The sequence below is a fragment of the Xiphophorus maculatus genome, chromosome 5 (genome assembly GCF_002775205.1).
Source record: "Xiphophorus maculatus strain JP 163 A chromosome 5, X_maculatus-5.0-male, whole genome shotgun sequence".
Classification (NCBI taxonomy): domain Eukaryota; kingdom Metazoa; phylum Chordata; class Actinopteri; order Cyprinodontiformes; family Poeciliidae; genus Xiphophorus; species Xiphophorus maculatus.
Window position 1 is genome coordinate 171938 of NC_036447.1, and position 21329 is coordinate 193266.

General features: G+C 51.9%; 1 protein-coding gene and 1 pseudogene across 2 annotated transcripts; one reads left to right on the forward strand and one right to left on the reverse strand.

The window, feature by feature from the left end:
- The first annotated feature begins 1560 nt into the window (after positions 1-1560).
- Positions 1561-15559, forward strand: aars2 (alanyl-tRNA synthetase 2, mitochondrial). 2 transcript variants are annotated; one of them, XM_014474838.2, is made up of 22 exons: positions 1561-2063; positions 6530-6718; positions 6796-6941; positions 7014-7205; positions 7284-7428; positions 7524-7669; positions 7734-7842; positions 7916-7954; positions 8030-8138; positions 8213-8340; positions 8497-8635; positions 8706-8875; positions 8942-9055; positions 13762-13902; positions 13971-14108; positions 14173-14276; positions 14352-14460; positions 14548-14673; positions 14742-14852; positions 14926-15009; positions 15123-15236; positions 15308-15559. In XM_014474838.2, the coding sequence occupies exons 1-22, from the start codon at positions 1863-1865 to the stop codon at positions 15473-15475; spliced, it is 2922 nt and encodes a 973-aa protein (XP_014330324.1). In that variant the 5' UTR covers positions 1561-1862; the 3' UTR covers positions 15476-15559. The 2 variants fall into 2 exon arrangements, with proteins under 2 accessions (XP_014330324.1, XP_023189637.1); XM_023333869.1 differs by having other exon boundaries at positions 8706-9055.
- Positions 15560-15578: 19 nt separating this feature from the next.
- On the reverse strand, positions 15579-18828 carry LOC102233884 (annotated as a pseudogene).
- Positions 18829-21329: the final 2501 nt, after the last annotated feature.

Consider the following 21329-nt stretch of genomic DNA (forward strand, 5'->3'; position numbering starts at 1 on the left):
GTGAAAATCCACCACATGATGAACTATCTTGTTGTTTTGGACGCTTGACTGGGTCACATATCCAACGTGAGACATTGCACCCCTTCTTCCTCATAAATGCCCTGTAAATATAGATATATTAATAAGAACAACTTTATTTGATTTTCATACTTGAGTTAAACGTACATTTTTAACCATACCTTGTGATTTGCAAACATTTCTGGATGTCTTGTTTTGGATTCAAGAACAAAGACTTTTTCTCCTGTGGGTAGATCACCTAGAAAGTGGGCATTTCACAGTTTTCATGTGGTTTATGTCTATGAGATAATTATGATATAGATTGTTTTTAGAGTTTAAAAACATTTATTACCACTAACGTCTGTGGTGGTGTTGGTTCCCAGAATGGTTCCCCCTCATAACTTTGTCAAATAAAGAGGAAATGCTACCAAACTTACATGATTTATTGTTGATGATGAAAGGAATAAACACAGTTAAAGATTGTTGCTGAATTAATTTGTTCCTGTGTTTTGGAGGGGGAACAGTTTATTTCAGGTTACTAAAATATATGGTTCCCCCTTATAACTTTATCAAATAATGATCAAATGTTTTCAAACTTGCAGGATTTGTTGTTGATGATGAAAGGAATAAACACAGTTAAAGATTGTTGCTGAATTAATTTGTTCCCATGTTATGGAGGGGAACAGATTATTTCAGGCAGCTGAAATATTCATTCTCTCCTCCCCCCATAACGTTTGGGTATAAAGGGCAACTGTTGCCAAATTCTCAAAAATTGTTATGTGTGATAGCATGTTGTATACTAGAAATTTCCTTACTACAGTAATCTGTCATATTTTACATTATAACGGGATTTAACAGAAAGTCTATGCTCTCGTCTTTTCAGGAAGTCTTGAAAAACCTCGTTTATTTAATTATTTTTACAATTTTGTAAACAATAGCAGCAGATTAAACTAAATGTTACAAGCTTGACATGATTAACTGAGTTGTTTTTACCGAGAAATTAATCAGAAGCGCCGTGAAAATGGTCAGATCCGCCTCTCTGGCTGTAATGCGCGCTCCCGACACAAGGGGGCAGATTTTCACAGGGGAACAGAATTTCGCACAAGACCTGATCTTTATGACGTCAGATGAATCAACCATTGTTGCATAGAAAGTTACAAAATTCACAATATGTTTAGATTAATGACGTTAATTCTGAATTACTGAAGCTTCGCGTTTGGGTTCTAACCACGACCCAGAACCACAAGACACTCGAGCTTCAAGAAGTTCTTGATGATTCAATTCAGGTTCTATCTATCTATCTATCTATCTATCTATCTATCTATCTATCTATCTATCTATCTATCTATCTATCTATCTATCTATCTATCTATCTATCTATCTATCTATCTATCTATCTATCTATCTATCTATCTATCTATCTATCTATCTATCTATCTATCTATCTATCTGTCTATCTATCTGTCTGTCTGTCTGTCTGTCTGTCTGTCTGTCTGTCTGTCTGTCTGTCTGTCTGTCTGTCTGTCTGTCTGTCTGTCTGTGATAGCTCAGATGTCACGGGATAAATATTATTATTATTTATTTATAAGTTTATCAATATTATTTCTGATCACTCTCATCCTCTCGAGGACTGAGCGCCATATCCTGACCTTGTAAATTCTAGCAGAACCGAGCCGAACCTGTCAGTTTGTTTCAGCTGCAGTAGCTCCACCCTGACAGCAGGCGCCGCAGCAGCGCTGACTGTTCAAATGGTCTAAGGTAGAAGTAGAACTGCGTCGCAGTGCGCATGCGCCGGGAAGCCTCCTGTAGTCCTTGAGGCTGTGCGTGGTTCTGGTTCGACCTGGTTCGGTGTCGCTGTGATCCAGATGATGCGGCTGCTGCTCCGGAGGCTGCGGCGGCTCTCCCCCGCCTCGGGACGCTCCTTCAGCGGCCTGCCCGCCGCGCAGGTCCGTCGAACCTTTCTGGACTTTTTCCGGGATCAACACCAACATCTGCTGGTTCCGTCCGCTCCGGTTCGGCCCAGAGGAGATCCCAGCCTGCTGTTCGTGAACGCTGGAATGAACCAGGTCAGCCTGGTTCTGCGTGTTTTGGTCCGGTTCGGTCCAGTCAGGATGAACGAGATGTATGTTCCGGTTCTGACACAGTTCTGCACGGAACTGTCCTGTAGCTGGGTCAGAGACATCAGAACCAAATATAAGAAATGATACCAGAAAATAACCTTATCGGTTCCGATCGGCCAGTTTGGTTCAGCTCAGGAGAAGACTGAAACAGGGATAGATGGTTCTGGTTCTGGTCCAGTTCAGCAGGGATTCATCCAGAATCTGCAGGGAATCCGGCCCAAAGAACCAGAACCGGCTGATATTTTGGCACAGCAAATTATGAGCTGCTGATTTTTACAGTTTTTATTTGATCTTATGAATTCATGACGTCACAACACAGGATGAAACAGCAGGAAGTGGAAGCGGGTTGGTTGGTGAATGGGAACTTCTTAAGAGTTAGATTTGAGTAAAGTGGCTTTTATGAATATTTCCTGCTGTGTTGTGAAATAATGAAGCATAAGATCAGATAGTCCTATAGAGGAAGGTCACCAGGGGTCACCAAACGTTTTCCCTTCTCTGATGGGAAAATGTTCCCATCAGAACCTTTTCCCATCAGAACCTTTTCCCATCAGAACCTTTTCCCATCAGGGGTCAGTTTGTAACAGAAAAAGTGTGACGATTGCAAGAGTGTCTAAACGTAAAAATGTATTGTTTTCCAGAAAGCACAATCAAATAACCCTTTCTGGATTCTTCACAGAACAAAGTCAGGAAATAAATAACACTATTTATGAAATAAATAATAACCAAATAACAGTCTCCATGCACAGTCTTAAAAGGTCCAAGTTCAGCTTAGTTGTCAGAGCAGAATCTCTTACTTCAATGGTCCAATGAGCAGGTTCTCAGAGTTCTTGTGTTCCTTCCTTATAACCTTTTTGCAGGTTCCAGTAGCTTGTAGACGTCGCTGTTTGCAGCTCATCAACTTCCCTGTGAAACCCACAAAGCAAGCAGGCTGAGAAACTGAACATAACCTCCACAGCACAACCAGTACCACTACCAGTATGGCTGTGGAGATGCATTTTATCCCAGTAGATTTTATTATGATTATATTTTTATACTCAGAATGACTCATTCAAATCAGAAAAGTGATTTTACCTTTGTTCGTTCATCAGTTGAACTGTGGGCCTGAATCCGGCTGGTGAGAAGTTGAATGTGGGTTTTCCAGTCTAGTCTCCAACATGTTCATCTGTCAATCTTGATCTCATTGAAGTTTTCAACAGTTTCATACGGGAAAGGTTTTGCTCGCAGATATACGTGCTGCCAAAAAGTGTGGACATCTTCATTGCGTGTTTTCTGATGTTAGGGTTCGTGTCGTTTGGGAGGGCGCCATAGAAGTCAATGAGGCTGTTGGGCTTGAACGCATCTTTCAGAACATCACAGTTCTGTAACTCGGCCAACTCAAACTGATGAGAAGGCTGGGCTTCATCGATGTCGGCAACAAAGGGCTTCTGGAAAAGACGGATTTCTTTTGCATAAATATGTAGTTCACGGAATCGCACACCGAACTCCACCTTTAGCATTTCCAGTGCTTCCACACACTTTTCAGCTGGAAAAGGGACCGCTGGGTTTTCTGCAGAGAGATTTTGTGTAGCAGGGAGATGGATGAAACGGTGCTTTTTCACTTGTCCCAGAAGCAGCTCTAGTTTCACCTCAAATGCTTTGATGTGTGAGTACATTTCACAAATGAGTTTCCCCTGGCCTTGTAGCTGCAAGTTAAAGCTGTTCAGCATTTCTGTCATGTCTGTTAAAAATGCGAGATGCCATTTCCATTCTGGGTCTTTCAGCTCTGGCACAGTTTTGTTTTGTGAATGAAGAGATGTGTTAATTTCAGGTGGCAGCTCGTAAAAGTGCCTCAAAGTTTTTCCCCGGCTCAACCATCGGACCTCTGTGTAGCACAGCACATCCCCGTGCGCAGATTCCAGTTCAGACAGGAATTCTTGGAGCTGCCTGTGTTTAAGACCCTTTGCTCTGATGAAGTTTATGCACGACACCACAACCTTAATGACAGAATTCCACGTCAGCACTTTGCAGCACAGTTCTTGCTGGTGAATTAGGCAGTGGACTTGTAGCGGTGCGGTGAGACGTCGTTCTTCAAACTCCCGGTTCATGCGTCCTATTAGACCCCGAGACACGCCCACCATATTGGGAACCCCGTCAGATGTGATGCTGGCCAGCTTTGACCAGTCCAGGTCCAACTCTTCCATGGTTTGGTACACTTTTCCGAAAATATCCTCCCCGGTCGTAGTCCCTTTGAGACTTTGGAGGGCTGCCAGCTCCTCGCACATCTCAAAGTTTGCAGTAACTCCACGAATAAAAATGAGCAGCTGCGCGGTGTCCTGCACGTCCGTGCTCTCATCCAGTGCTAACGAAAAAAATTCAAACTCTTTCGCCTTCTGCTGCAGCTGGGTATATACATTACCGCCGATTTCTTCAATGCGTCTGGTGATTGTACTGGCTGATAGACTCACGGCATTAAAGACGTCTTTCTTCTCGGGACACACCTCCTCCGCTACAGCTCTCATGCATTTCTTGACAAACTCTCCATCAGTGAAAGGTTTACCGCTGCTTGCTATCAGCTGAGCAACCCGAAAGCTGGCCCGAACAGATGACTGGTTCAGCTGAGCTTGGCGTACAAATGTATCCTGCTGAGCTAACAATCCACTTTTTAGCTTTGAGAGTTTGTCTGCTCACATTTGGCCTTGCAAGCTATCATACTTGTCTTTATGACGGGATTCATAGTGTCTTCAGATTGTATTCTTTGAATACCGCCACCGCCTCTTGACAGATGAGACAGACAGCCTTTTCTTTGCATTGAACAACAAAAAAAAAGTTTTTCCACTGCAAGTTAAATGCCCTGCATTGTGAATCAATTTTTCTCTTACCTGATCTTTTCGCCATTATTCTGTTCTCTCTTTGAGAGGGGTGGGGTTACGATTTTTTGCTGCGGGTTGCCAGATATTGGCACAGACCCCAGAAGGGTGGAACAGAATGTCACATTATATGCATGTATGAAATAGTTACTAACTAATAGTTAATAATGAAAAAAGTTCATAACTAATGAACATTTTATTGCAAAAGTCCAACTTTATTATCAAATACAAATATATTTTGTAGAAGTAAGCATAGCATTTATGAAAATACCCTTGTTCAGGGGGCCGGACCAAATGTGGAGGCGGGCCGGATCCGGCCCGCGGGCCGTACTTTGGGGACCACTGGACCAGACAGTTAAAGATGATATAAAATGTTCTACATAACGGGCTTCTGCTTTGTAATGCTTTAAGCCATTATTGTGTTAAAAGAAAAATCGGGGAATTTCAAACCATCTGCGGAGAATATTTTCATCAGACACTGAAAAACGTTCGTGTCAATAAAGCTATAAAAACCGGATTTATTTCAATTAATCTGCGAAATAAAACCCACCGTTTTATGGCTTACATGGTTAAGAAACGTGATAATGTTACGAATATCTTTAAAAGTTTCCTCTTCGGTCAGATTTCAGTCCGTTTTCTCATCAATATGGAAGCTGAGTTTAGAGCGATGCGCGCTCCCGCGGCAGGGCGCGCGTTTCTCGGCTCAGCTCAGCTAAGCTAAAGACATTACGGTTCCCCCCCCATTTACGTGCTGTTTTCACAATAAAAGCGCACATCCGGTTCATGTTTGATCTACGGCAAGTAGATTATTTAAAAGAAATAATGTGTCGGTAATAATTGGGGACATTAAGCAAAGCTGAAAAACTCTGTTTCCAGCGACTTCTCTCACTTCTCAATGACAGAGGGTCACCTCTAGGCAGCAACCCTATCCACATCTTCATTTTTCCCCTCTAAGTTGCCATGCTTTTATTTTGAAATTAACCATCAGATGTGGTTGACATTTGCTGGTTGTGCTCTAGAGGTGACCCTCTGCCACCCAGAAGTGAGAGAAGTCACTGGAAACTGAGTTTTTCAACAATGTGTATGTCTACTTTTGAAAAATAAAAATCAAATCGTCTTCCTTTGGTCGGCTCTTATTTTGAAATACACATCAGCTCCGTAGGCCATTGACTCTGTTTTCTAGAAATGTCTTTCTGTCAACCTGGAGCGAGAGAACGCATCGTGTAACGTCACCATTTTTTATTGAGGTTTCATGTATATGGTTAACAGTATTTGTTTTCATACCATAAATTTGAATTCATTTTCAGATGCATAATTTCCTTTTGCAACTGCCTAAATATAATGTCTAACCGTGAAGCCGCAGGAAATCTACTTGCAGTACATGAAACATGAACCGAATTTGATCCTTTACTCTGAAAGGATCTGGTAAATTAGGGAGCCGTAACGTCTTGTGCCGTGGCGCACGTGAGAATCGAGTTTGGGCTTTACTGTCATTTTCAAAGAGGCGGCTAGCTTTACCGCATTCTGGTTCTGCTCCAGTCCTAACCGGTTCTGGTTCTGACTCAGTTCAAGCCAGTGCTGCTGGGCACGGTGGACCCCCGCAGCCAGATGGCGCTGTGGCGCCGCGTGGCCAACAGCCAGCGCTGCGTGCGGGCCGGAGGGAAGCACAACGACCTGGAGGACGTGGGGCGCGACGGGACGCACCACACCTTCTTCGAGATGCTGGGCAGCTGGTCCTTCGGGGACTACTTTAAGGTGGGCGGGGCTTCCGCTACAGGGGCGGGGCTTCCTCTGCAAAGTGGGTGGGGCTTCAGCGTGTCTGTGTGTGACAGGAAGAGGCGTGCCGCATGGCGTGGAGCCTCCTCACCGAGCATTATGGGATACCGGCAGACAGACTGTACGTGTCGTACTTTGGAGGAGACGCTGGCTCCGGTCTGTCGGCGGACCGGGAGACCCGGGACATCTGGCTGGACCTGGGGTAGGTCCAAGCGGGACTGCGGCCGGTTCTGGGCCACGTGACCCGGTTCTGACCCGGTTCTGTGCTTCGCAGGGTTCCTGTGTCGCGTGTGCTGCCATTCGGTCTGAAGGATAACTTCTGGGAGATGGGGGACACTGGCCCCTGCGGCCCCTGCACCGAGATCCACTACGACCACGTGGGCGGCCGGCACGCGGCGGCGCTGGTCAACGCAGGCGGATCCGAGCTGGTGGAGATCTGGAACCTGGTCTTCATCCAGTACAACAGGTCTGGCTTCGCACCGCACCACCTCAGACCAGTTTAAACCAGCTCAGAGCCGTGTAAACTGGTCCCAGTCTGCCTCAGGGAGGCGGACCAGAGCCTGCGGCTGCTGCCCCAGTTCAGCGTGGATACTGGGATGGGACTGGAGCGACTGGTCGGCGTTCTGCAGGGGAAGCGCTCCAACTACGACACGGATCTGTTCACGCCGCTGCTGGACGCCATCCACCAGGCAAGTCGGTCGAAGGGCGGCCTGTCACCATGGCGACCAGCCTGTCGTCATGCCGACAGGCCTGTCGTCATGGCGACTTGTCTTTGCGTCCGCAGCGATCGAAGGCAGCTCCTTACGGCGGCACGATGGGCACGGAGCCGGACGCCCAGGTAGACCGGGCCTACCGGGTCGTGGCCGACCACGTCCGGACCCTGGCGGTCTGCATCGCCGACGGAGTGCATCCTGGGATGTCTGGCGCCGAGTGAGTGTGCGGCCCATCGGCTGGCGGCGCCGTGATGTCACGCTGACCCGTTTGTTCGGTCCAGGTTGGTGCTGAGGAGGATCCTGAGGCGGGCGGTCCGGTTCTGTGCCGAGGTTCTGCAGGCTCCGCCGGGTTCGCTGGCCAGCCTGGTGCCCACCGTGGCTCAGACTCTGGTACAATACATTTCCCATCATCCCTCTGGCTGGCAACCGCGTGCTTTCATTGACCTTTGACCTCTGCCGGCAGGGCGACTCATTTCCGGAGCTGTCCCGGGAGGCGGACCGGGTGAGTGTTGGTCCACAGGAGCAGCACATGAATGATGTCACAGGAAGTGGTCACTAGCGGTGGCGTCTCTTTCAGATCGCTGACATCATCGATGAGAACGAGGGTCACTTCCTGTCGTCCCTGCAGCGTGGCAGCCGGCTGATCCAGAGGACCTGCCTCCGGACGGACGGCGGCCCCTTCCCCGGTCCGCCGCGCCGCGCATGGTGATCTGCAGGCGTAGGTGTGCAGGTGAGCTAACTTCCTGCTGCTCGTCCGCAGCGGCGGCGGCATGGTCGCTACACCGGGACCTGGGCTTCCCTCTGGACCTGGTGGACCTGATGCTGGAGGAGCGCGGCGTCCAGGTGGACCGCCAGGAGCTGGACCGCCTCGTGTCCCATGACCAGAAGGTGAGGGAGTCCCATGATGCACCTGCTGGTCCTCTGTAGGTCAGAGGTCAGACTGACGCTTCCAGCATCATGGCGGTTGTTTGGCTTCCTGTGAAAAGCTACATGGGAGGTTTTATTGTGAAGGAGCTGATGTCAGTGGTGATGTCACCTGTCCAGATGCGGGCGGAGCAGCAGGTGGACGCGCGGCCCCGCCTTCTGCCAGATGTCCTGAGCCTGGCGGCGCTGCGGCACGCCGGCGTTCCTCACACCGACGACGGCCCCAAGTACCGCTACCACCTGGAGAACGGCCGATACGGTAGGCGCTGCTCACACAGGTAGGCAGCCTGTGATTGGCCGACGTCGTAACTCCTCCCGTCTCCTCCCAGTGTTCCCAGCATGCCGAGCAACGGTCCTGGCTCTGTACGACGGTCGGGCGCTGGTTCCGGAAGTCGGCCCGGGTCAGCGCTGCGGAGTGATTCTAGACCAGACCTGCTTCTACTCGGAGCAGGGCGGCCAGTCACATGACCACGGCTACCTGACGCGCGGCGGGCTGCGGGTGAGCCGAGCATCATGGGAAACGTCTGCCGAGTCTCCATGCGACTCCAGGTGTTCTATCCCCCAGGAGGTTCTGTTCTCAGTGGAGGCGGTGAACCGGGCCGGAGGATACGTGGTCCATCAGGTGACGGTTCCGGACCACCTGAGAACTGGAGACCAGGTGGAGCTTCACCTGGATCAGGTACCAACAGAACCAGAACCAGAATGTCTTTATTGTCACCGTACTGAAGTTCAGCCAGAGGAAGCTCCGCCTCTCTGTTGGCCGTGAAGAGAGTTTGTGTGTGTGGGTGTGTGTGTGGCGGCCTTGGTCAATGTCAAATTTATTTATATAGCACTTTAAAAAAGTGCTGTACAAAAATAATAACAAAATAAATTGATGAAAAGAGAAGTAATATCCAGGTTTTCCTGCTCGGCCCGGCGCCGAGGCGATCCATCGGGTTTTTGCATTAAAACACGTTAAGTTGACAGGAAACACAAAATATTACTGATTAATTATGTTACTGGAAGACCATGCCAACACTTAAACCCGCAACTCTACAATCTTAAAAACAATATGTCCATCCATCCATCTTCTTCCGCTTATCCGGGGTCGGGTCGTGGGGTAGCAGCTTCAGAAGGGAGGCCCAGACTTCCCTCCCCAGCCACTTCTTCCAGCTCTTCCTGGGGAATCCCAAGCCGTTCCCAGGCCAGCTGAGAGACATAGTCCCTCCAGCATGTCCTGGGTCTTCCCCTCCTCCTGGTGGGACCTGAACTCCTCACCAGGGAGGTGTCCAGGAGGCATCCTGACCAGATGCCCGAGCCACCTCAACTGGCTCCTCTCAATGTGAAGGAGCAGCGGCTCTACTCTGAGTCCCTCCCTGATGACTGAGCTTCTCACCCTATCTCTAAGGGAGAGCCCAGCCACCCTACGGAGAAAACCCATTTCGGCCGCTTGTATCCGCGATCTCGTTTTTCGGTCATGACCCAAAGCTCATGACCATAGATGAGGGTGGGAACGTAGATTGACCGGTAAATCGAGAGCTTCGCTTTTTGGCTCAGCTCTCTCTTCACCACGACGGACCGGTACAACGCCCGCTTGACAGCAGACGCTGCGCCAATCCGCCTGTCGATCTCCCGCTCCCTTCTTCCCTCATTCGTGAACAAGATCCCGAGATACTTGAACTCCTCCACTTGGGGCAGGACACCCCCCCTGACCCTGAGAAGGCACTCTACCCTTTTCCGGCTCAAGACCATGGCCTCGGATTTGAAGGCACTGATCCCCATCCCGGCCGCTTCACACTCGACTGCGAACCGCTCCAGCGTGAGCTGCTGATCACGACCTGATGAAGCCAGAAGGACCACATCGTCTGCAAAAAGCAGAGATGAGATCCTAAGGCCACCAAATCGGATCCCCTCAACACCTTGGCTGGTCTAGAGATTCTGTCCATGAAAGTGATGAACAGAATCGGTGACAAAGGGCAGCCCTGGCGGAGTCCAACTCTCACCGGAAACGAGCCCGACTTACTGCCGGCAATGCGGACCGGACTCTGACTCCGGTCATACAGGGACCTGACAGCCCATATCAAAGGGCCCGGTACCCCATAAACCCCCACAGGGCTCCCCGAGGGACACGGTCGAACGCCTTCTCCAAGTCCACAAAACACATGTAGACTGGTTGGGCGAACTCCCAGAACCCTCCAGGACCCTCAGCAGGGTCCTGGAGAAAACCACACTGCTCTTCCTGAATGCGAGGTTCGACTATCCGACGGACCCTCCTCTTCAGGACCCCTGAATAGACCTTGCCAGGGAGGCTTACGAGTGTGACCGCCCTGTAATTGGAGCACACCCTCCGGTCCCCCTTTTTGAACAGGGGGACCACCACCCCAGTCTGCCAATCCAGGGGAACTGCCCCCGATGTCCATGTGATATTGCAGAGTCACGTCAGCCAACACAACCCTACAACATCCAGAGCCTTAAGGAACTCCGGGCGGATCTCATCCACCCCCGGAGCCCTGCCACCGAGGAGCTTCTTAACCACCTCGGCGACCTCGTCCCCAGAGATTGGAGAGCCCAACCCAGAGTCCCCAGGCTCAGCTTCCTCAATGGAAGGCATGTTGGTGGGATCGAGGAGGTCTTCCAAATATTCTGCCCACCGGCCCACAACGTCCGGAGTTGAGGTCAGCAGCACACCATCCCCACTATAAACAGTGTTGGTGCCTTACTGCCAGATGGTGGACCAGAATCGCCTCGAAGCCGTGCAGAAGTCTTTCTCCATGGCCTCTCTGAACTCCTCCCACGCCCGAGTTTTTACCTCAGCAACCACCCGAGCTGCATGCCGCTTCGCCCGCCGGTACCAATCAGCTGCTTCCGGAGTCCCACAGGCCAAAAAGGCCCAATAGGACTCCTTCTTCAGCCTGACAGCATCCCTCACCGAAGGTGTCCACCAATGGGTTCAAGGGTTGCCGCCGCGACAGGCACCGACAACTTTGTGGCCACAGCTCCGACCGGCCGCCTCGACAATGGAGGAACAGAACACGGTCCACTCAGACTCCATGTCCCCCACCTCCCCCGGGACGTGTTCAAAGTTCTGCCGGAGATGGGAGTTAAAGCTCCGTCTCACAGGGGATTCCGCCAGACGTTCCCAGCAGACCCTCACAACACGTTTGGGCCACCAGGTCTGACCGGCTTCCTCCCCCACCACCGGAGCCAACTCACCACCAGGTAGTGGTCAGTGGACAGCTCCGCACCTCTCTTCACCCGAGTGTCCAAGACATACGGCCGCAGATCCGATGAAACGACGACAAAGTCGATCATCGAACTGCGGCCTAGGGTGTCCTGGTGCCAAGTGCACATATGGACACCCTTATGCCTGAACATGGTGTTCGTTATGGACAATCCATGACGAGCACAGAAGTCCAGCAACAGAACACCGCTCGAGTTCAGGTCGGGGGGGCCGTTCCTCCCAACCACGCCCCTCCAGGTCTCACTGTCATTGCCCACGTGAGCATTGAAGTCCCCCAGCAGAACAAGGGAGTCCCGAGGAGGAGCACTCTCCAGTACCCCCTCTAAGGACTCCAAAAAGGAAGGAGAATCTGAACTGTCGTTCGCCCCGTAAGCACAAATACAGTCAGGACCCGTCCCCCCACCCGTAGGCGGAGGGAGGCTACCCTCTTGTTCACCGGGGTAAACCCCAACGTACAGGCGCCAAGATGGGGAGCAACAAGTATGCCCACTCCTGCCCGACGTCTCTCACCTTGGGCAACTCCAGAGTGGAAGTATGTCCAGCCCCTCTCAAGGAGGCTGGTTCCAGAACCAGAGCCATGGGTCGAGGTGAGACCGACTATTTCTAGCCGGAACCTCTCGACCTCAAACACTAGCTCCGGCTCCTTCCCCACCAGAGAGGTGACATTCCACGTCCCAAGAGCTTCTGCAACCGAGGATCGGACCGCCAGGGTCCCCTCCCTCGGCCGCCACCCATCACACACTGCACCCGACCCCTTTGGCCCCTCTCACGGACGGTGGGCCCATGGGAGGGGGGACCTATGTTTCCTCTTTGGGTTGAGCCCGGTTGGGCTCCATGGGAAAAAGCCCGGCCACCAGGCGCTTGCCGTCGTGTCCCCCCTCCAGGCCTGGCTCCAGAGTGTGGCCCCGGTGACCCGCGTCCTGGCGAGGGAACACCAAGTCCAATGTTTTTATTCATCATCGGGGTCTTCGGGCTGCGCTTTGTCTGGTCCCTCACCTGTCAGCCTTGTGTGACCCTACCAGGGGCATGGAGCCCCCGACAGCATAGCGCCTAGGATCATTGGGGCCCTAAAAGCCCTCCACCACAATAAGGTGGTAAACAGTACAATTAAAATTAATGTCAATTATTAGCTTTTCTGTTAAATCCAAATTAAGTCATCAGTCATTGGATCTAAAAAATAATGTCATGCTGGTCACATTTTGAGCCGGCCCAAGGCATAAATGAACTAAGAGATGATGAATGCTGCTGAACTTGACTTAATGGTTTCAGCATCAATCAATTAAAAGATTTTAAATTGTTTAACATTTAAATTTAAGATTTTAAGGACCTGGCAAGTTCACTTTGTAAAAGTTCAAAGAACAATCTTCACAGTTTGGTTTTGTTACCATAGCAACAATCTGATGCTATGAGTTAAATCTTTAAGTTGTAGCTGTTCATTAATGCATCTTAGTAAACTGCAATTATCACTGACTGCTTTAAAACAATTAAACTACATCCATGGTGAAATGCTGCTGGTGGTGCTGATGGGGCCCCTAGGAGCAGCAATGGAGGAAACCCGATCTCTTTTCCTCTGAAGTTCCAGTCCCAGGGATTATTGGACCTGAAAGTTCTGGACACAGAATGAAGTTTCAAAAGAAAAGGAGCAACTAACCCATTTAAAGTTTTTAAGTTGTTAAAGTCTCTTGGATATGAAACAGGAAGCCAAGTCGATCCTGATCCGGTCGGCTTCCTGCTGAAGAGTTCACCTTCGCTAAAATCCACAAGTGATAAAACTTGATCTAATGCGGCGCTGGCGGCGGTCCGGACTCGGAGCCAGCGTTGTTTCGGGCCGGTCCATCTGACCCTCCGAGGTCCGGTCCGTCCCACAAGAACCTCTTCCAGCTGGTGCTCCGTTAGCATAGCATACTGTTAGCATAGCATGCTGCTAACGTAGCATGTTAGTGTTCACACTGGTCAGTCAGCCCGACCAGAACCAGAACAGCTGCTGACACCTAACAAAGTTCACAACATGCCAGGAAACACCAGAGAAAACTGATCCTGTTATCGACTCGTCCCGGTTCTGCTCTGGTTCTGCTCTGGCTCGGTTCGGTTTGGTGTCTCTGTTCTCTGTAATAGTCTGTGTTTTCTCCGACCCGGTCCGGTCCTGGTTCCGGTCCTGTCCCCAGGCCCACCGGCTGTCCTGCATGGTGAAGCACACGGCGACCCACATCCTGAACTTCGCCCTACGATCGGTTCTGGGTCGATCCGTCCAGCAGAGAGGTTCTCGTATCTCGGCCGACCGCCTGCGCTTCGACTTCAGCGTGAAGGTTCTGACCCGATCCACGGCCCGCCGAGCAGGTCTGCCGGTTCTGAAGGTTCTGTTGTTTCTCCTCAGGGTTCGCTCAGCTCCGCCCAGCTGCAGCAGGTGGACAGGTGCGTCCGTGACGTCATCTCGGCCAATCAGGACGTCCACACCCTGGAGGTTCCTGTGCGGCTCGCCGGCGCCATCCGGGGCCTGAGGACGGCGGACGAGGTGAGCAGAGACGTCGTCCCGGTCCCACCTGGCATCCCGGGTTCTCATGCTCAGCCCCCTGCAGGTGTATCCGGACCCGGTCCGCGTCGTTTCGTTGGGCGTCCCGGTCTCTGAGCTGCTGGACGGCGGGACGGACAGAGAGACGTCGGTGGAGCTGTGCTGCGGGACGTAAGACGGCACACACCTGTTCCCCCGCCCCAGGTGAACCAGGTGAACCAGGTGAACCTCTGGTGTCTCTTCCAGCCACCTGCTGCAGACCGGATCCATCCAGGATCTGGTGATCATCTCTGAGAAGCAGCAGGTGAAGGGGATCAGCCGGATTGTGGCGGTAACGGGTCAGGACGCTGTGCAGGTGGGATATGGCTCAGGTAATGGTTCTGCTGAACTCAAGCTGAGATTCTGTGGGACTGGACCGAACCGGTTCCGTTGGTCTCTGCAGGCGAGGGACATGGGCCGGGCGTTGTCCCAGGAAGTGGACTCTCTGTCAGCCAGATTGTCAGGCTCCGCCCCCTCCAGCCTAGGCTCCGCCCTCCAGTTCTCCAAGGAGGCCAGCGCTCTGTCTGACGTAGGTGTCCTTCCCATGATGCAGTGCAGCAGCGAGGCGACGGTTTAACCCTGAGCTGTGTCTGGCAGGTTGTGGACAACACGCCCATCCCCCAGTGGCAGCGCCGGGAACTGCAGGTCCGGCTGCGGGCCGCGCTGCGCTCCATCGGCGCCGCCATCAGGAAGCTGGAGGCTCAGAAGGTGAGAACGCACCTGGACGGCACGGCGCCTGGAGACGCCCGCCGCTCATGCTGTCCCATCATGCTTTGCTCAGGCTGCGGAGAGCGCGGCGGCGCTGCTGCGGCGGCGCGGACAAATGGAGCTGCTGGTGGACGCCGTGGAGACGGACTCGCCATCAGTGAGTAGAACCGGGCCCGACGCGTTCTGATCCGACTGGAACTGGGTCTGGTTCTGGTTCCGGTCCGGGATCGGAGCACTAACATGACCGAATCGGTTCTGGTTCTGTTCCAGGTTCTGATGAAGACTGTCAACCAGCTGAGTGCCGCCGCCCCCCTCAGTCACGTGATGCTGCTCGCTCACCAGAGGCATTCTGGGAAGGTTTTCTGTGCCTGTCAGGTTCCCAAGGTAACTGCTGACATCATAGGGGGCGGGGCCGTCACCGGCCACCTCTGATTGGCTGTGCTTCTCCTCCGCAGGACTCGCCGGCCCTCGCCGCCTCTGATTGGGCGGTGGCCTTGTGCCGCCGCCTGGGGGGGAGTGCTGGTGGATCGGCGCTGGTCGCCAAGGGAACCGGAAGCAGCGGTGACATCACAGAGGCCATGAGGTGGGCCGAAGACTTCGCCCGCAAGAAGGCAGGGCGATGATGTCACAGGCTCCGCCCCCAGGAGGCGCGCTGTGATTGGACCCAGAGATTTCTTTGTTTTAGAAGAAATAAAAGCAGAACTGAATTTTTGATTCATTTATTGATTATTGATTACATCAGTTTGTTTACAAATAAACAACCAAACACCAAAAGAAACCAGAACATCTGCTGCCGTCTGGGTCGGAACCAGAACCGGGCCGTTCTTCAGAGCAGAGACACGTTGAGCCACTGCAGGAAACAAACATCCGTTACATCAGAACTGGACGACTTTCAAAATAAAAGCTTCACACAGAGCGCTCTAAAGCAGCAGATGGGACCGGGCCGGCTCGGTTAGCGGGTCACAGCAGAACGTTCCAAATCCAGAGAATATTTAAAATATTTACCGAGAAATCATTTCAAATGTCAGATTAATTCTTAGGTTTTGGCCGTTTTGGGCCTCCGTACTCCTCCAGGGGTCACATATCTACCGTCCTGAAAATCATTCGGCCCCCTCCCCCACCTGCTGCTACGCTGGCTGAAAGGAGGAGCGCCACCATCAGGCCGATGAAGGTAACACGCTCTCTGAGCCGGTTCGGTTCCGACCGACTTCCTGTCAGAGGAACACTGGACCACAGAAACATTCAGAACCAAAGCCTGGTACCGCCATCAGGCCGAGCTCCACAGTTCTGGACCCGTCCTTGTCCAGTCCGGTGAACATGTCTGAGGACGGGTTCGGGTCGGGTTCTGCCCGTCTCCCCGGGGCCAGGTCAGAACTCACCAAACATGTTCTCCAGCTGCACCAAGCAGCTCACAAAGTTATTGAAGTCGATGGTGAGGTCCGGTTGGCTGTAGCCGGTTCTGGGCCAATGGAGCCGGAACCAGCGGGTCGGGTCCCGGACCCAAGCGGAGCCAGAACCCGGGCGGACTCACCGGCTTCGTCCACCGCCATCCGCATCTCGGCCGAGCTCGTGGTCCCAGAATTATCCGCGTCTCGGTTCTGGTAGGGAACCCAAAGGTGACAAGCGAGTGCGGGGTCAGGAGTCAGAGGTCAGAGGTCACCGACCAACTGCCAACTCACCAAGAAGTTCTCAATCTTGGTTCACAGGATCTTGAACTCGACCAGACCCAGTTTCCCACTGCCGTCCTTCTGTGGCCCGGTTCAGGATCTGCTCAGAACCGAAACCATGGAAACCACCATCTCCCACCGCAACCATCAACTTCCCTAAATTGGTTCCTGTACACTCAATGTTTTCACAATAAGAGCCCTGTTACCGCCTCTGTCTGTGTGGTGGCGTTTTATTTTGAAGGACACGTCCAGCAGGTTGGCCATGTTGCGATTGTGTAGGGGCTGAAGCCGCTGGTCCGGATGTCGGAACCTGTGGAGGACAGAGCGGAGGCTAAACCCTCAGCAGCGACTGCAGGTGAAACAGAGAAGGGGGCGGAGCCACAGGCCCTGAAGGGCTTCCTTACGTTTGGTCACCACCTTGATGAGGATCCTCTGCAGCTCGCCTGCGGGGAGAGTCATCGGTTGGACCGGACCGCAGCTGTTCCGATCGGCCAATCAGAGACCGGCTCACCTGTCCCGCCAGCTGTCCAAACAGACATCTGAATCCGTCGTCCTCGTCGATTTCGATCTGCGTCAGAGCAGAGCTCGGATCAGCCGCCACGTTTCGACCCGTTGAGCCGAGCAAACCAGGTCAGAACTCTCACCTCCTCCAGCCGGTCCTCCAGCGCTCTGCAGGGGAAGAAGCAACCGCATTAGCCACGCCCCGAACGGCCGGTGACCCGCAGGAGAACGCCCACTTGGAAACGTCGTCGTCACTCAAAGCGTCTGGCGTCAGGTTGCAGATCTCCAGGTGGGAATAGTGACGCAGAAAGACATCCTGTAAGACAAATCTGAGGGTTTAGCTAACTGACGGCGGCCCAGGTGGACCGGGACAGAGAGGTTCTACCAGAACTCGCTGTCCTCATCGCTGATGCAGCGCCACAACAGACGGTTGTCGTGGTTACATTGGATTGATGGGATTTCTGGTTCTGACATTCGGATGGAGACCATCAGAACCTCTGAGGTTCTACACCTCTTGTCGCTCCAGGCGCCGGTCCACTCCACCTGACCCCAGGGGTTCCGGATCCAGATCAGCTTCTCCATGTCGCCCTGGTACTCCACCTGCAGCCAATCACAAGCAGAGTTACTCACCTGGCCCACCTGGCCAGGGCGGGGTCGATGTGGGCAGGTCCTCACCTGGTCTGCACCTGTCACAGAGTAGGCGTGGCCTTTGACCGGCATCAGACTCGGCCGAGCTGGTGATCTGAAACAGAACCGGGTCTGACCATCGGTCCGACAGACAGGTGGTTCACTCACGTCGATGGAGCGGCCCATCAGCGACCCTCGGCCCAGAGCTTTCTGGATGATGTGGAACCGGGTCGGGTCGGGTCGGCTCATGGACCTCCGCGATGCCGCCGGTAAAATCCTCAAAGTCCTCAGTGGTGCTTCCTCCAGACAGAGCAGCCGTTCAACCCGCGAGGTCAAAAGGGGCGGGGTCATAAAGGAGGGGGGCAAAAGGGGCGGGGTCATAAAGGAGGGGGGCAAAAGGGGTGGGGTCATAAAGGAGGGGGGCAAAAGGGGCGGGGTCATAAAGGAGGGGGGCAAAAGGGGCGGGGTCACATGATTTTAACTGATTTGTTCCTGAATCTGCAGAATGAGAACAGAATCATCTGAACATAAACCACCAGAACCAGGAGGCTCCTGTCCAGAACCCGGTGTCCTCTGGAAGCTCCGGGTCAGACTCAAAGCCTGGATCTACCTGGTCCAGGACCAGCTCTGGTTCTGATGGGTTCTTACTTGGCGTAGGCCTTCTCCAGCAGGGCGCTCCAGAACTCTCCTCCTTCAGCCGAATGGACGAACAACAGCTCTCCGTTTCGGGTCGGCAGCTGGTCAATCACCACGTCCGCCCACTCAGCAAACTGCCAGAACTGAGGACAAACAGGACCAGAACCGTCGGTGGATGGACAGAAAGACGTCCTCTGCCCGGTCCCGGCCACTCCTACCTGGAAGTGGAAGATCCCGGCGTAGTCTCCGTCCCTGAAGCTCGAGTCGTCCGGGATGACTCGGGCCAGAACCTCCTGGTTCAGGGTCAGTGAGGCGACGGCAGCTGGCAGTCGCCTAGGAGACGCACAGGAAAGAGGCGGAGCCAGATTCATTAATCACAGATCAGCTTGGATCAATGATCTAATGAGACCACAAACTTTGGATCTGAACTTTGCTCTAACTGACCCTGACCCAATAACAGGTACAGGAAACACCTCACAGGATGCTCTGGGCTCTGATTGGCTCCAATGGGCTCTGATTGGATGCTCTGGGCTCTGATTGGCTGCTCTGGGCTCTGATTGGCTGCTCTGGGCTCTGATTGGCTGCTCTGGGCTCTGATTGGATGCTCTGGGCTCTGATTGGCTGCTCTGGGCTCTGATTGGCTGCTCTGGGCTCTGATTGGCTCCTCTGGGCTCTGATTGGCTGCTCTGGGCTCTGATTGGCTGCTCTGGGCTCTAATTGGCTCCTCTGGGCTCTGATTGGCTGCTCTGGGCAGCTGTCAAGAATTATCACATAATTTCCTTTTATTGTCTGATTTTATCAAGTGCTAAAAACAACAACATGAGATTCAGTAGCAATCAAAATGTTATTAAACATTTCAAAAGCAGAATAATAACTTCTGTAAACCAAATGAATCAGACTTTGTATTGTACATCATGTGTGTTTAATATAGCAAATATTAAAGACGTAAAAAATGTTTGTCTGGTTGGTGAACAGATTTATTACTGGATTCTATAAAATGTGGCTTAAAGCTGAGATGCTGATGTTTGGATGTAAAAATATATATTTTCTCTGCATATAAATCTATAAATATTTAGGTTTCTGTCATGGCAAGCAGTAAACAACACAGCAAAGAGCAAAGATTAGTTCAAGTGCAATACTAAAAAAAACACAAAAACATTTCCCACACAAAAAAGTACGAAAAGCACCAAACAGAACATTCTGTCCGATGCAGATCTATGTTTTTGTATTTTCATTTTGTATCATTATAGGAAGGACTCAGGACGTTGTGGGCCGGTGGGCAGAGTACTTCGAAGACCTCCTCAATCCCACCAACATGCCTCCCACTGAGGAAGCTGAGCCTGGGGACTCTGGGTTGGGCTCTCCAATCTCTGGGGACGAGGTCGCCGAGGTGGTTAAGAAGCTCCTCGGTGGCAAGGCCCCGGGGTGGATGGGATCCGCCCGGAGTTCCTTAAGGCTCTGGATGTTGTGGGGTTGTGTTGGCTGACGTGACTCTGCAATATCGCATGGACATCGGGGGCAGTTCCCCTGGACTGGCAGACTGGGGTGGTGGTCCCCCTGTTCAAAAAGGGGGACCGGATACAAGCGGCCAAAATGGGCTTCCTTCGTAGGGTGTCTGGGCTCTCTCTTAGAGAGAGAAGCTCGGTCATCCGGGAGGGACTCGGAGTAGAGCCGCTGCTCCTTCACATCGAGAGGAGCCGGTTGAGGAGCATCTGGTCAGGATGCCTCCTGGACGCCTCCCTGGTGAGGAGTTCAGGTCCCACCGGGAGGAGGGGAAAACCCAGGATACGATTCCTGATGTTTCTCGCTGGCCTGGGAACGCCTCGGGATTCCCCCAGAGGAGCTGGAACAAGAGGCTGGAGAGGGAAGTCTGCTGACCCCGCGACCCGACCCCGGATAGCTGGAAGATGGATGGATGGTTCATTAGGAAGTGGTGCCTGAACACTCTGTGGCTGTTTAGCTCATTTAAACACCTGCTCTTCTGATTATCTGCCAGAGAATCTCTGTGAGTCGCCTTGTTTTGTGTAAATTGAACCGAAATACTCTGAACTGCAGCAAGTGTACAAGTTCAACCAGGAAGCTTTAACCAGGAAGCGTGACCATATAAGGCCCATACTGGCCTCTTTACACTGGCTGCTGAATAGATTTTGACTGATAAAGTTTTAAATGGTTATCTCCACTTTATCTTCGGGACCTTTTAAAAGTTCAGTCTGTGTCCAGAACCCTAGGATGTTACTGACCGTTCCTCGGACCCGACTAAAGAGGAAAGCAGATCGGTTTTCTGATGTTGCTCCGATTCTACAGAACAATTTACCTTTCCAGATTCGATCTGCCCACAGCCTGGATCATTTTAAATCGCTTCTCAAAACTCATTTCTATTCTTTGGCATTTATTTGAACTAGTGTTTTGATTCTCTGTTTTTATTAATGTGTGTTTTTGTGGTTCTTGTGGTTCCAACTTCGGTGCAGTTTTATATCTGTTTTTAAAGTGCTATATAAATAAATATGACATTGACAAGTTAAGGTGATAAAAGTTAAGTTAGCATAACTAACCTGCTCTCCACTTTTTATTTAAAGCTTTTTACCGACCTGTGAAATCGGATCCCTTTGTTATCTTGCTATCATGTTAATAATTCATCTCAAATCTTTGCGTCTCCTTCTCAGATTATTTGCTTCCATTTTCCTGACCATTGATATTCGGACTCCATGTGGCTCACAGTGAGTCACATGACCTCCGACCCACTGGGTCACTGAGCGACTTGCTATTTATGTTTTACAAAGGAAGTTAAAAATCATTTCCTGGCTGTTGATGCTGTGAATAGAAGCTGCAGCTGCTGCTGAGTGACAGAAAGAAAAAGGTTCCGCCTGTTGGGAACCGTCAAGTCCGGACCGGGCCTTCAGGAAGCTACGCCTCACAGCAGACTGAAGGACGGGTCCAGACTGCTGCAGAGGCCCGGTTCTCCCTGGACCGGAGCTGATTAGTGGTGGAGGCCATTCCAGGGAGAACGGTATTCCCACCAGAACCAGAACTCTGGTCCAGTTTCAGC

Bases quoted from the DNA above. Each gene is read 5' to 3' on its own strand.
- aars2 (XM_023333869.1), top strand. From the start codon at position 1,863: ATGATGCGGCTGCTGCTCCGGAGGCTGCGGCGGCTCTCCCCCGCCTCG. The intron at 7,955-8,029 runs GTGAGTGTTGGT...CGTCTCTTTCAG, and splicing joins TGTCCCGGGAGGCGGACCGG to ATCGCTGACATCATCGATGA. The intron at 8,341-8,496 runs GTGAGGGAGTCC...TCACCTGTCCAG, and splicing joins TCGTGTCCCATGACCAGAAG to ATGCGGGCGGAGCAGCAGGT.